The 14,854-nt window shown below is 52.3% G+C and overlaps 1 protein-coding gene across 4 annotated transcripts in view; it reads left to right on the top strand.

Annotated features, from left to right (window-relative positions):
• The window catches only part of TESMIN (testis expressed metallothionein like protein), a 35,766-nt gene that overhangs the window by 13,764 nt on the left and 7,148 nt on the right, over positions 1-14,854 (top strand). For 3 of the 4 annotated variants that reach the window (XM_043581916.1, XM_043581918.1, XM_043581917.1), the window contains exon 7: positions 1,927-1,998. The exons of the other annotated variant lie outside the window; for it this stretch is intronic. In XM_043581916.1, the coding sequence (XP_043437851.1) occupies positions 1,927-1,998 (72 nt within the window). The remainder of the gene's footprint in view (positions 1-1,926; positions 1,999-14,854) is intronic. 4 annotated transcript variants of the gene reach the window in all.

The raw sequence follows: 14,854 nt of genomic DNA, 5'->3' as shown, positions 1-14,854 counted from the left end.
GGCAGCCGATTCTACGATACCTTCTGGCCTCCGAGTTGTCAGTTGTGGATATCTCATGTTCGAAATTATTGGCTGGATTCCTCCAGGGCTGGCACTATGAGTTCTTACGGTAAAACCGTGGCTGGCGAGGAACCTTCGCTCGATAAACGAGCGATGTCTTGCAACACGAGTAATATGTGATGCCGAACGTCACATGATTACATCGGAGCCAATGGTTCTTGAAATTCGCTTTGATATACGAGTGCTTCGGATGCCAAGCATGTTTCCGGAAGGAATTATGCTCGCAGACCAAGGTTCTGCCGCGTAGTTTTTGGCGCTCCCTGAAGCTCTTACCACAGTTCCGACCACGTGACAGTCTCTCAGGAAACGCCCGGTGGCATCTTCCTGATACTGGACGTTTGTCGAACTGCACTCTGTCCTCCCACAACTAAGGCAGGTCACCCCTGGGCTGTCCCCATGCGCCCCCACCCCCTCTCTGAAAGGGAACGACTTCGGTTCCTCCGGACAGGCGCCGCGAGGCCACGCTGTGCCCCGTTGTGGGCGCAGGTCCGAGAGGGCCGAGGGCAAGGGCAGCGGAGTGGGTGTCCACACCCCTCCTCGGAACAGCCCCCGTTCGATCCCAGGGGCACAGGCCAGGGCGTAGTACGGCCAGATCTGCCACCTCTGGGCACCCGTGGGGACAGAAGTCGGCCAGTGTGCTGCCCGCAAAGGGGAAGAGTAAACTTGATGAGTAACGAGTTAATACGGCATTCAGGACACAGTTTGGGCGCATTGTATTAAACGTGGGAGGATCTCTGCAAGTAGGAATTAGCAGCTCACCCCAGGCCGGCTACCAAGTGTGGGGCAGGGTGTCACGAAACAGAAGCCCAGACAGGCAGGCTGCTGGGGCCAAGGGGTGCCGGGTGAAGCGTGCCAGCGCAGGAGGGACCCCGGCCAGGGCACGCGCGCTGGGATCCGGGACGGGCCTCAGTCCTGTCCTGACTCCCGGAGTCGAGTGTGTGAGTGGGCAGGGTGCGGTAGCCACGGAGCGAAGGGCACAGAGTGGTCCCCGTGCCGTGTGGTGGCAGGAGACTGTCGGCCACCGTTGGCTGTGCCGAGCACCTGCTGTAGTTCCTGTGGGAAGCCCCAGACCGGAGCAGCCGGGGGGACGCAGAAGCGAAGCCTGCCTGCGCCATCGCGGGGAGCGCACGGCCCCGGGGAGGGGCGCGCACGCGACCCGGGACAGCCCTGTCGCCGCCGGGGTTCTTGTGCAGGTGCTGGTGTCCACGCCGTGGCGGTGAAACGGCTCACGCCACCGGAACAGGGGCAGCACCGTCAGGGGCAGCGCTCAGGAACCGCTCCCGATGTGCGATTTGCGCACCCACAGCTGCCCCCCGCGGCTGGCGGCGGCCAGGACACGTCGCCTCTGACGCCCCTGCAGACGGCCTCCGGGCTAATCCCCGGAAGAGTCAGGAGGGAGGTCCCTAGCAGCCACACGGCAGGCACACCCGCGCTTGCTGTGACACTGCGGACGGCCCCAACACCGCGGGGACGATAGGAAATGATGGCTTTCCTGTCGTCTCGCTCATATCATCCATTGGGATTCAGGCTTTGGGAAGCACACAGTGAAAGGAGCTGTTTGGTGCGAGGGGCCCCACACAGTCGGGGTTTAAGCAGATGGAGGGAAGGAGCTCCCGAAGTGTTCGCGGGGAGGGACCCGCTCCGCGCCCCCAGCGGCATGGGTGGCCTCGCGGGCTGGGACCGGCCAGGCCGGCTCCGTCCCGCGAATGGGCAGGCCAGTCCGTTTGTGATCAGGCCCCAGTGACTGAGACCGATAGCTGTCTGCTGTTGCGATTTTCAGTTTCTGTTCAAAAACGCCAGATGCTTAGCTAAGTCTCCTTTGAAAGAGTAACGATCTGAATACATTTTCTTTTTTAATCTTTGTAGAGTAACTCTTAGTTCATGGGACACAAAGTCTAAAAAGCCATGTAACTGTACCAAATCCCAGTGTCTGAAATTGTAAGTAATCACAAATCCTTCATTATTAAATAGAAATAAGGTTGTTTAGAAGCCAGTAAGTGGAGCAGAGTCCAGATGTGCCTCACGGCTCGCAGGGCGCACGCCCAGCTGAGCCCCAACGGCCGCGTCCCCACGCTCGCTGTGGGCCAGAGCCACAGGGACGTCACGCTTCCCGCATAAGCCCGGGTCGGGTCTCGGGATTATCTGGACCAACGCGCAGGAAAGGACCCCGCCTGTAACTTCCCCGGGTCTTGGTGCCGACCGCGGCCCCCTTGCTGAGCGTTAACTGTAACATTTCCGCATCCTGGTTTTTACCGGTTCGAGGAACTGGTTAACTCAGTATTGAATTTTCTCGGAAAAATTTCCCCCCGGGGGAGGCCAGCTCGCAGGAGCCTCGGTCGGGGGGGCGGGGGGCGGGGGGGCGGCGGGGCGGGTCCCGCGGCAGAGCCGTGGGCTGGGGTGGACAGCGTGGCTGACACAGGAGGCGGACCTCGTCGCTGCGGCTGGCAGCTCGTGGCAGCTCGTGGCCCCGGCATCCTCTCCTGCCCTGCCACGCGTTCACGCTGCTCGTGGTGTCTGCCCTGCCCCCACCTGTGCCCGGTCTCTGCCCTGATGGCCTCCTGAGGGTTGAGTGACACGTTGGAGGGACAACCACCCCCGTCCGCGTGTCTGACACCGTCTGTGCGTGATTTCCCCTTGCAGCGCTCCCGCTGAAGTCACTGACGGGACGGTGACTTGGGGGCGCACGAGTGGGGGTAAAAGTCCACAAGAGCGAGAAACCTGGTTCGCTGACAAGAGCAATTCATTCTCCAGAAGGCAGTGCCGAGGTCTAGGGTCGTCCCTGGGCAAGCGTTTGAGGTGCCGCGGGTTTAGTGCACGGATGCGAGTCACACACCTGTCTGAACGCCGCGGACGCGGGGACACCACTGCCGTGCGGCCCCGGGCGGGGAGGAAGGAGAAGGGAGGGACGTGTGACGCCGTCGAGCCCAACGGCCTGCCCAGACGGAGACGGCGGACGCGTGGGGGACACGGGCGGCGTGTGGAGCGGACAGGACCGGCAGGGTGGCAGGCCGGGCTGCAGTCTTGTTTGGGGACCGGGGAGGCCAGATGGCCCGTGGGGCCTGGAGCGAGGGGGAGACGACAACCGGGGACGGAGTGAGGGGACCCCTGAGGACTTGGAGGTCAGGCGAGGCTCCGAGAAGGGTTTAACTCACTGATGACCTCATGACGGAAGGCCAGAGAAGTAGCTTCTCGCCTGGAAGCAGCTTTCCCGACTGATGGGTGACTGATGCATTAAAGAAAGAACTTACCGGGGCGCCTGGGTGGCTCAGTCGGTTAAGCGGCCGACTTCGGCTCAGGTCATGATCTCGCAGTCCGTGAGTTCGAGCCCCACGTCGGGCTCTGTGCTGACAGCTCGGAGCCTGGAGCCTGTTTCGGATTCTGTGTCTCCCTCTCTCTGACCCTCCCCTGTTCATGCTCTGTCTCTCCCTGTCTCAAAAATAAATAAAACGTTAAAAAAAAAAAATTAAAAAAAAAAAAAAAAAGAAAGAACTCACCGCCCCAAGTGGGCGTGGTCAGCACTGGAACAAAGGAGAAGGAGGTTCAGAGTGTGTCCTGTGCTGTCCAGAGAAAGGAGGCACTGTCCCCGGGGGACGTGGGCACTGCCTTCCTCCATGTGCAAGAGACTCACAGCCCGCACACCGTGCTTCAGGTCCCCCGCCCTCTGACCGGGGGTGGGGGGTTTATCTCCCTCGGTAGCTCTGCGCTGAGAGGCCAGGGTCCTTGGATAGAGGATGTGAGCGTGATGGGCACCGGAAGGGACGTTATTTCCAGCAGAAGTGAACACCTGGCACTCTGATCCGTGTTCTGCTCCGTGTTCTGCTCCGTGATTTTTTTAAGTAGTTCCCTTTTACTCTTCCGTTGCTGCTACCTACGCCTTTTTAAATATTTTTTGTAATGCATTTCAGGCATGGATTTTGCCGCGTAATTAGTTTATAAGAGCACTGGCTGTGAAAGCCACTTGGATGACAGGATTTTTTGATGCAGACAGTGGCCTAAGTGTGGAACTCTGGGCCTCTGGACGACGACGTCATAGAGCAAGGAGGGTCTCTTCCTGTCTTCCTGTGTCCTGAGCACAGTCGGGCTTTATGAGTACAGGTGCTTTCCGGGGCAGTTTCAATGAATCAGCAAATCCAAACAAGGCTGTTTAAGTATCCTGCGGTGCGGTTCAAGTTGTGCTGAGATGCCGGGTGGGATTTGTTGGGAGCAGTTATAGTATCCACTAATCAAATCTAAATTAAAACAAAAACAAAACTAAATCAAGATTTTAATCCCAGATCGGCAGTCTCCATATTGGGTTTTCAAATGGCCTTTTGTCTCTGATTAAACAGGTTCATGAACTAAATCAGCTAGAACTTTGTGGCTAGAAGATCAACCCCGGGGGATCGTTTCGTACAGTCTCGTGTTTCTGACCGGTGCTTTGGCTTCCTCCTCTTAGGTTTAAAAATATTAAATACTTCCTGCATCCCTATGCAAGAACTCCTAATCCTAATATTTATAGAGACCTTGCTTGTCTGCTGCTGGTGCTTTCTTCTTTTGATTCTTCACTCCTGGTTTGTTGCCTCGTGTATTTGGTGGGTTTTCAAGCATCCCGGATTATACCCACTGGGACGGTATCCGTGGGGATTCTTGGAGGTTGGCCGGAGGGGCCGTTCCTTCAGAGAAAGTTCGTGTTTGCTCCTCTGCTGTGTAGCTCTCGGAGCTGGCCCCCACCGCCTTGGGTGTGCCCTGGGCTGTGCGTTCGTATATACGTAAAGCACTTAGAGAAACGGCTGGGGGACTGTACGTGCTCCTAAAGTGTTTGCCACTGCCGTGGTCATCCCGCCTCGCCCCTCCTCGTAACAGTTCAAACCAAAGCCTTGGCCTGTCGGGCTCGGCAGACGCCCTACGCTGTCAGCTCCAGCTTGCCCCGCTGAATTTTTGTTGTCTCTTACTTTCTGGCCTCTGAGGGGTTTCCTCGTTTCCTTAAATTTCTTACCAGCTCAGATGTGCATCTAAAAAGGTTTAAAAGCTTGTTCAGTTATTTATGTTTATTTTTTAAACGTTTATTTTTGAGAGAGAGAGAGACACGCACACACAGAGCGTGAGCAGGGGAGGGGCAGAGAGAGAGGGAGACTCAGAATCCGAAGCCAGGCTCCAGGCTCCGAGCCGTCAGCACAGAGCCCGACGCGGGGCTCGAACCCATGAACCGTGAGATCGTGACCTGAGCCGAAGTCGGACGCTTCACCGACTGAGCCCCCCGGGCGCCCCTAAAAAGGTTTCACATGTTTAATGCCAGTGTTTTAACGAATTTGTCCGGATGGCCAGTGAGTTAAGAATAAGTTTAGAACGTATGTTGTCTTAGATTTTTTCAAACACGTTAAGACTCCACAATTCTAGGATACAGGGTGCCTATGGGAAGTGAACACACCACAGGGCAGCTCAGGTACTTTCTTTTTTTTTTTTTTTTTAATTTTTTTTTTCAACATTTATTTATTTTTGGGACAGAGAGAGACAGAGCATGAACGGGGGAGGGGCAGAGAGAGAGGGAGACACAGAATCGGAAACAGGCTCCAGGCTCTGAGCCATCAGCCCAGAGCCCGACGCGGGGCTCGAACTCACGGACCGCGAGATCGTGACCTGGCTGAAGTCGGACGCTTCACCGACTGCACCACCCAGGCGCCCCTCAGGTACTTTCTTGAACAGTATCATCCCCTTCCCTAAGCCACAGAGTAGGATTACCCAAAAGCGTTGACAGGCTGCCGTCTTGCCAGCCCCCAAGCACCTCGAGAGCAGCGCCTTTAACAGGTGGTGCTGCTTCCGTGGGTTTCACGGACGAAAGAGGGGCCACCTCACTTCACCTGGGGGCAATGGATGTGGTTTCCTAGGCAACAGCGAGAGTCGACTCCGGAAGGGGGGCCGCTACAAGTCCCTGGAGCGAGAACACGTAGACCGCGTGCGGCGGTGGTAACAACGCGTGACCCCCTGGGAACGAGGCGCCCTCCCAACGACCGCCATCCACATCCATCCGTCAACCAGCCGCCAGTCCGATTTTCTGCCACCGGAGACTCGGAACCCTGAAGTCTGGGTCGAGCGAGTCTGCCGAGCGGGGGAGCCTCAGACCGGAGAGGACGACGCTTCCCCTGCTCTCTTGCTGCCTCCAACTTGGGCAGACCGGTCCGGGCCTTTCTGGAGAGCAAAGCAATTTTGCATGGACGGGCAGGTCCACATAAGTGGCGAGAACAGGAGTGGGAGTTCACTTGGGCACCGAGGTATTTGTCCTGACCCAACACGTGGGGTTTTCAACCCAGACGGCGCTCTGACCCTGCGGAGGGGGGCACGGACGGTTGTACTTCTCACGAAGACGGGGACAGCGCGTAAGGTCTGAGGTCTACCGAGCACTCGGCACACGTGGTTTAACGTCAGCACTGACTGCTGCTGGACAGGCGTTTTAAGTTTACTGCGGTCAAAATTGTCACTTGTCTTTATTATTACTGCCTTCTTGTCCAAGAAGTCCAGACATACCCCAAGTTTAAAACATTTTTTTTAATGTTTTTATTTATTTTTGAGAGAGAGAGACAGAGCGTGAACAGGGGAGGAGCAGAGAGAGAGGGAGACAGAATCCGAAGCAGGCTCCAGGCTCCGAGCTGTCGGCACAGAGCCCGTCGTGGGGCTCGAACTCACAAACCGCGAGATCGTGACCTGAGCCGAAGCTGGATGCTTACCCGACTGAGCCACCCAGAGGCCCCACCCCAAGTTTAGTTGTGCTGTTAGAGTTCGTCCTAAAGTTTTAAAGGTTCGCTTTTCCCCATCGGGACCTTAATGCACCTGGAATTGATTTTTATGAATGGCATTAGGTAGGGGATCTGATTTCGTTTTTTTGTTTTTTTTCTCCATATGTGCAATTAATTGTCTAGCACCATTTATTGCAAAGCCCTAACACAGTCCCGAGCGATCTGCAGGGGTTTCCCGTCGGCTGTCAGGGTTTGGTGTCTGTGTGCGGGTCTGGATCCTGCTCCAGGCGTGGGTCCCACTTCTTAGTTGTAAGGATTCGTCTGTAGATTTCCTTCACTTTTGTATTTAAACACTCATCTTGTCCGCAAATAATGACCATGACATCTTTCCTCAGCTTTATTCTCTTTTCCTTTTTCTTGCCTTATCCTCTTAGCGAGGGTCTCTACCACCGCGATGAAAGCAAGTGCCCACAGTGGTTACTAGTTGGCTCCTGGTTTTACTAGTAATATTTCCAACATCGCTTGCCCTAAATAAGATATTTGCTGCAGGGTTTTGAGGCCGTATACCCGAGGCGTGCCTGAGACGTACACCTGAGTCATTTCGGGGCTCGTGCGGCAGCTGTCAGCGTTGGGGTGTTGGCCTCCCTTATCGGCTGCCCCCGCCCTCACCTTCACCTTCATTCCAGCCACTGGGGGAGGCGAAGGAGGGTGCAGGCACACTTCTCACCTTTCAAGGCATAACCAGAAATGGCCCAAATCACTTCCACTCACGCTCCGTTGGCCAGAACCTATCACGTGCTCACACCAAGCTCGGTAGGAAGCTGGGAAGTGTCGTCTTGAGTGGAGCCAACCACGTGCTCGGCCGGAATCGGTGTTGCTCTAGAATAAGGGGGGAGTGGTTACCGTGGAAACATTGCTTCTCTGCCCCACACCCGTGTCCGGCTAAGGGGGGGGGGTCTCCTCTTCCTGGTCCATAACACGCTTTCTTTTTTACTCCTCTTGTAAACGAGCGGTGACTTTTATCAAAGGCTTTTCCCCGAATTTATGGCAATGATCATTGTTGTCTTCTTTTGATCTTACAGTATCATCTGTTACAATAAATTTTCTAATGTTAAGCCACCCTTGTATGCTGGGGGGTGAACCCAAATTGAGCACAAGGTACTGATTTTACCTTTTTTTGTGAACACTGCACGAGCCGGTTTTCGAATACTCTGCCTGGGGCTGACTGACTGCATGTTTTCTTGAGTCGGGTAGAGGTACAATTTTCCTTTCCCACTTTTTTCAAACTTTGGTTGTGGTGTCAGCACCAGCATTTTATATTGCCTGACAAAATGCATTATCGGGCTTCCCTACCCCCACCCCACCCTCTTCTGTGAAGCCTCTGAGAAAGCCTGGGCAAGGTAGCACTTATTTGTTCTTTGAAGTTTGATTGCACTTCGCCTATAAAACCATCTGGGCTGGAGGGCGCCTGGGTGGCTCAGTCGGTTAAGCGTCTGGCTTTGGCTCAGGTCACGGGTCTCACGGCTCGTGGGTTCGACCCCTGCATCGGGCTCTGTGCTCACAGCCTGCTTCAGGTTCTGTGTCTCCCTCTCTCTCTGCCCCTTCCCTGCTCACACTCTGTCTCTCTCAAAAATAAATAAACATTAAAAAAAATTGTCTCTGCATGTATCTTGTAAATTTTCTAATATTTTACTTTTAATTTCTACTATCATTTATTTGTACCCTTTCTCCTTCTCGATCTTTCCCATGAGGAATTTGTCTATTTTGTCAGCCCGAGGCAAGCTTCAGGCTCTGAGCTGTTAGCACAGAGCCCGAGGGGGTGGGGGGTGGGGGGAGTGGGGGGGGGTGGGGGGGTGGGGTTGAACCCATGAGCTGTGAGATCATGACCTGAGCTGAAGTTGGACACTTAACCGACTGAGTCAGCCAGGCGCCCCCTAACTGCTTATTTATTTTCATTCTTTCTTGTTTTTTTTTTTAGGAAATGCCTTTAAAGGTTTAGATTAACCCTCTGCACCTGCTGTAATGCACCTACAACAGTTGGTATGAGGCACTTTTGGTGTCACTCACTTGAAATATTTTTATTTATTTATTTTTTTAATGTTTATTTTTCAAAGAGACAGAGCATGAGTGGGGGAGGGGCAGAGAGAGAGAGGGAGACACAGAATCGGAAGCAGGCTCCAGGCTCCAAGCTGTCATCACAGAGCCCGACGCAGGGCTCGAACCCCGGAACCGTGAGATCGTAACTTGAGCCAGAGTCGGATGCTTCACCGACCGAGCCACCAAGGCGCCCCTAACTTCCATTCCTTTTTTAAGGCTCAGTAGTATTCCACTGAGAGAATCGACCACATTCTGTTTAGCCCCTCATCTGGTAACGGACATATGGGTTGTTTCCACCTTTCGGCTAATGTGATTAATGCCGCTGTGAACCGTGGTGTACCAGCATCTGTTTGAGTCTCAGCTTTCAATTCTTTTGGGTCTACATAGCCAGAAGTTGAATTGCTGGATGGCAGACTAAGTCTGTGTTTTAGCTTTTTAAGGAACTGCCATACTGGTTCTCCACGGAGGCTGTACCGTTTGACATTCCCACCAGGAACGCACAATACCACTTGAGTTTGTAGTCTCGAATTACAGCTTTTTCTTTGCTGCTTTTTGCCTGATACCCGCTTCGGGAAATTAGCACTAACGGCCAAGGTGGAGGGAGTTGAAAGTGAGATTAGTTAAGAGGCTATCACAAGAGTGTGGAAGAGGTGAGGAAGACCGGAACGAAGGCAGGGAGGGTAGCAATGAAGGAAAAACCCAGAGACTGAAGAGACGTTTCAGACGTGTACATTTACTCATTCAATCCCACAGATATTTTTGAACGCCTGTGGGTTCAGGACTGAGGAAGACCAACGTGAACAACATAGTCATGGTCCCCGCCCTCTGGGCACCCACGGCCTGATGGGGGAGATGGACGTGCATAAGATAATCGTATCCATAAAGGTCGGGGTGGAAATACGGAAAATGTGGCAAAGGAGAAGTAATGGGTGTGTGCGGGTGGGCGGGGTTGACCAAGTGTGAAAGCCGGAGACGCTTCCCTGAGGGAGGGGTGTTTGGATGAGGAGAGTTAATGAGGTGGAGGTGGATTGAAAGCGGGTGGCTAAGAGTGCTCTAGGCAGAGGAGACAGCAGGTGAAAAGGCCCTGGGGCAAGACAGGGGAGGGATACAGGGTTCTAGGAACAGAAAGGGGGCCAGGGCCACTGTTGGAGTATTGTTCATATTCCAAAATCTGTACATTGATCTAAACGTTCAGTAAAAAGAGAACGATTAAATAAATCATGCTGCTGCTACAGAGTGGGGCACTTTTCGGTCATTACAATGGTGTATGAATCTTTTTAGATGGGAAACACTCATAATATTGATAAGTAGTAAAAGCAAGTTGTCATAGTGATTCCTGATGTTGGTAAGTAATAAAAGCACCCTGAAACAGTGTATAGAATATGATCTTGCTTTTGTTTGTCTTTAACATGTGATCAAACAACATATGTTTATTTTGGTACGTTTCGTTTTAGAGAAAAAGTCTGAAATACCTTCACTGAATGATCATCTCTAGGGAGTGGGATTCTGGGTGACTGTAATTGTTTTCTTCGTGTTTATTTATACCGACACACTTTTCGTTCAACGAATGTGATTCACTTGTATAAAGATAAAATTAAAAAAACAAAAAAAGACATTTCTGAGCCGGAATCAGCAGACTTGGTAACTCCTTGGGAAAAGAGAGAAAGAAAGGTAACTGTCAGAAGGGACTCAGGATTATTTTAGTGGTAGACGGCACCACGGATGCAGAGAGGGAGCACGGCTTGAGCAGGAAGCGGTGGGAGAAGATTGCAAGTTAAGGCTGGACACTGAGGTGGAGGTCTGAAAGGAAGTTGGAAATGCGGTTCCGGAACATAAGAGTGTTACAGCCCCTGAAGCAAACGTGCAGCAAAGGGGTCTTTGCATCTCCAGTGAGGAGGTCGTTGATTGCCTCTGAGAGCCAGTGGGGCAGAGAAGAAGGTCCGAGGGCAGTAGGGCAAAGGGTGAATGGGAGACGAGGAAGAACAAGCAGCAGATTTAGATAATCCTTTCATGCTGATGGCAGAAGAAGAAAACAAGGGATTTTAGGGTAGGAGACAGAGCAGGTTTGGGGACAGAGATTTAAAAATCTTCAACTTAAAGTTAAAAAAAGCAGAGGGGCAAGAGTTAATCGATCAAACCACCCAGCAAAGTATGTAGGACAAGAGATGAAATGTGCCCGGTCTGGACCTTGGTGAGTAAACATAGTTTGACTGGGTATAAAATTCTAGATTGTCAGTTTTCCTCTCAGAGCTTTGAAGGTATCGTTCTACTGTTTTCCATGATTTCTAACAAAAGTACACTGTCAATCTAGGTAACCTGTCTTTTCTCTCTGGGGCTTTTAAGATTTCCCTTTCGTCTTTGTTTTTTCTTTGTGTATGTCTTTTGGGAGGGTTCGCTAAGGTTCTGAAATCAGTGGATCCACAACTTTTGGCAGTTCTGGAACACTTACATGTGTCCTCACTGCACACAGTCTCTTCATCCTGTAATGCCAATCTGCCATTTTCTGGCCTAACTATCCACCGTTCCTCATAACCTTTTTTCTGTATTAAAAAAATTTTTTTTAATGTTTATTTATTTTTGAGAGAGACAGAGACAGAATGCGAGTGGGTTGGGGCAGAGAGAGAGGGAGGCACAGAATCCGAAGCAGGCTTCAGGCTCTGAGCTGTCAGCACAGAGCCCGACACGGGGCTCGAACTCACGAGCTATGAGATCATGACCCGAGCCTAAGTCAGACGCTCAACTGACTGAGCCACCCAGGCGCCCCTTTTTTTCTGTATTTTTAATCTCTTTGTTTATGATGCACCTCGATCTTAATTTCTTATCTTTCAGTTTATCCTTTTTCACTTTGAATTTAGTTATTATTTTTATTCAGATTGTACATACAGTTTGTTTTTTTATTTTTATCTTTTTTTAATTTTTGTTTATTTTGAGAGAGAGAGAGAGAGAGAGCACACAGAAGCGGAGAAGGGGCAGAGAGAAAGAGAGGAAGGGAGAGAATCCCAAGCAGGCTCCATGCTGTCAGAGCAGAGCCCAGCTTGGGGCCCCATCCCACTAACTGTGAGATCATGACCTGAGCTGAAATGAGGAGTCGGACGCTCACCCAACTGAGCCACCCAGGTGCCCTTATTTTTTTTATCTCTTTTAGATTTTATTTTTAAGTAATCTCTACACCCAACATGGGGCTCAAACTCACAACCCCAACAGCAAGAGTTGCACGCTCCACTGACTAAACCAGCCAGGTGCCCCAACACACGTAGAGTCTAAAGAGCCAAATAATTCTACAAGGCTCGTGACGAAGAATGGTAGGTCCCTGATAATTGTCCCTTATTTTCTGACCTCCAGGAATTTTCGACTCTCTTAACAGAGTCTTTTAATATTCGCCTCCATAAATGGAAGTAACCTACCTGCTTTGCTAAGCTTGGCTTTTCAACTTGGGAATGATACCATTTCTGTACCATGGAAGATGTGGAAGATGTGGCCCTGCCACCCTGTCAGCTCCCCGCCACCATTTCCCACACCCAGACATCGGATGCCCGTGGTTAGATCAGTAGTCTTTGTATTTCACAGCTAGGAAAACACTACTCTCTGTGTGGACCTTGATTAATTTCCTTTCCTGCCCTTCTTCATCTTTTCCCTTGAGTTAATACTTGGTACTCAGCTTTCTATGTACATGACACTAATGTAAACCTTAAACGGCGCTCTGGGTATTTAACTGTCTTCCCGCCATGGACAGACAGTGTGGCTTCCAGGCCTGATGCGCAGCTCTGACCTTGGACTCCCCTCTGCCGCCACTCCCAGGGCTTCCTCTGTGTCCTCCTTTGACTCAGTGTGTCGTTTGACGTAGCGCATCCTCCGGGGCGCCCTTTGAGAGGGTGCAGAGAGATCGTCCCGTGTCGAAACCCGTCAGAGCCTGTCCTCAAGGCCTAGATGGTTATTTTGGAGTTGGAGTTCCAACTTTAGTTCAGAACTTCAGGTTTTCTTCAGAATTTGGAAGGCGCTGCCACCTTTTCTTCTAGTTTCCGGTGTTGCCATTGAAGTTTGGATAGCATTCTCGTTCTTGCTGCTGGTATGAAATCCGTTTTACTCTTTCTAGAACCTCGTAGGATCCCGTCTGTGTTCCCGGTGCTCTGAAACTAGGTGACGAAGTCCTGCTTTGGGTCTCTTTCACCTCTTGCGCTGGCCACCTGGCAGTCCCTTTACTCTGAAGAGACGTGCCCCTTAGTTCTGAGACATGTTCCTAAATTATTTTCCGCCCTTCATTATTTTCTTAAGGCATATTTATTTATTTTGAGAGAGAGAGAGCGTGCACGTGCGTGTGCATGAGCAGGGGAGGGGCAGAGAGAGAGAGGGAGAGAGAGAATCCCAAGCAGGCTCCACGCTGTCAGGGCAGAGCCTGAGGTGGGGCTCGATCCCATGAACCGTGAGATCGTGACCGGAGCTGAAATCAAGAGTCGGTCACTTAACTGACTGAGCCACCCAGGGACCCATCTGCCCCTTGGTTCGTAAAACTCTTCTCTTTCCGGACCTCTAATTGTGAAAATTTTGGACCTAGAAAACTCAGCCTGTGTCTTCGCTTCCCCTTTTTGGTGGGTGCTCTAGTTCTCATGCCGTCTGTTAAGGTAGGCGATCCTCTCATGGGATTGCTTCTTTATTTTCCAGAACATCATTTTCATAGTCTGTTTTTTTTTAAGTATTGTTTTCTTGTTTCTTAATTCATCCAAAGCCGCTGATGCCCTCGCTCCCCCCATTTCCGTTTAGTCCTCTGTCTTTCAGGTCAAAATGTTCCCTGAAATGTGTGCGCATCTCCGGCTGTCACACTGCTCGCACTGAAGAACGAGGTGTAAGCTGCCTGGGGACTCGGCGTGCATCAGTGGGGACCTGCTCACTGTGGCCGCACCGTCGGGCCGTGTGACTAAGCCATCTGTCTGTTGGGAGACTGCGGGACCCTTCCTCCCTGTATGTCGTTCTGGGCTGGCTGGGGTCCTCGGAGAAGGCTTTTCCAGGGTGGTGCTAGGATCCTAGGGGCCACGGGGCTCCACGTTCACCTTTCCTCCTCTGATCCGTTGTGATCCCCCAGCCCTCACTTGTTGTACCCCAGAGAGTAATTTCGGTCTCTGGCCACGGTGATGGAGAGGGCGGAGGGTGCTGGAAGGGGGCAGGAGCCTGGGGGCCCGCTCCCCCCGAAATAGCATTTCCACCAGCTCTCTTCCCATCCCACCCCCCTGCGCTCCCGCCCCAGAGCAGCGTCTGGGCCCTCTGCTTCCCAGTCTTCAGAGCTGGCGCGCTCTTGAGTCAGTTCTCGGTACCTCTCTCCTCTGCTTTCCAGCCTCCTCCTCCTCTTCTCTCTGTCCCAGTGGAGTAGATGATTTGTGGGGAGTCTGCCCTTTAAGGGTCTGTGCTTTGTATGGGCGTGTGTGTGTGTGTGTGTGTGTGTCTGTCTGGTGCACCTCCCACCTTTGGTAGCCCGGATTTTGTCTTCTGTCTCCCGAATGAGCAGGCTCTGGGTCACCAGGGACCAGCAGATGCCCCAGGACAACCCTTAGCAGCCACAGAGCCATGCCCCCCCCCCACCAAGTTTGCAGTTTCTTCTTCTTCTTTTCTTTTTAAATTTATTTTCGAGACAGAGAGAGACAGAGGTGAGCAGGGGAGGGGCAGAGAGAGAGAGGGAGACACAGAATGGGAAGCAGGCTCCGGGCTCCGAGCTGTCGGCCCAGAGCCCGACGCGGGGCTCGAACTCACGAACCGTGAGATCGTGGCCTGAGCCGAAGTCGGACGCCGCCCCGACTGAGCCCCCCACCAGGCACCCCGCATTTTCTTTCTTTATTTCACCTCTGATGATCTCTTGTACTCTCCTCTTGGCTTGACATGCATTTAAAAATGTTATTTAAGAAAGTTAAAACCATACGCGATAAAAGGATAATGTTTATGAATTCCGTAACGGCGAGGCTGGTACGGACATCCGGCCACCGCGGTGTCCAACAGAGGCC

This window comes from Prionailurus bengalensis, chromosome D1 (assembly GCF_016509475.1).
Source record: "Prionailurus bengalensis isolate Pbe53 chromosome D1, Fcat_Pben_1.1_paternal_pri, whole genome shotgun sequence".
In the NCBI taxonomy this organism is placed as follows: Eukaryota; Metazoa; Chordata; class Mammalia; order Carnivora; family Felidae; genus Prionailurus; species Prionailurus bengalensis.
This window is presented reverse-complemented; position numbering and strand designations above follow the sequence as displayed.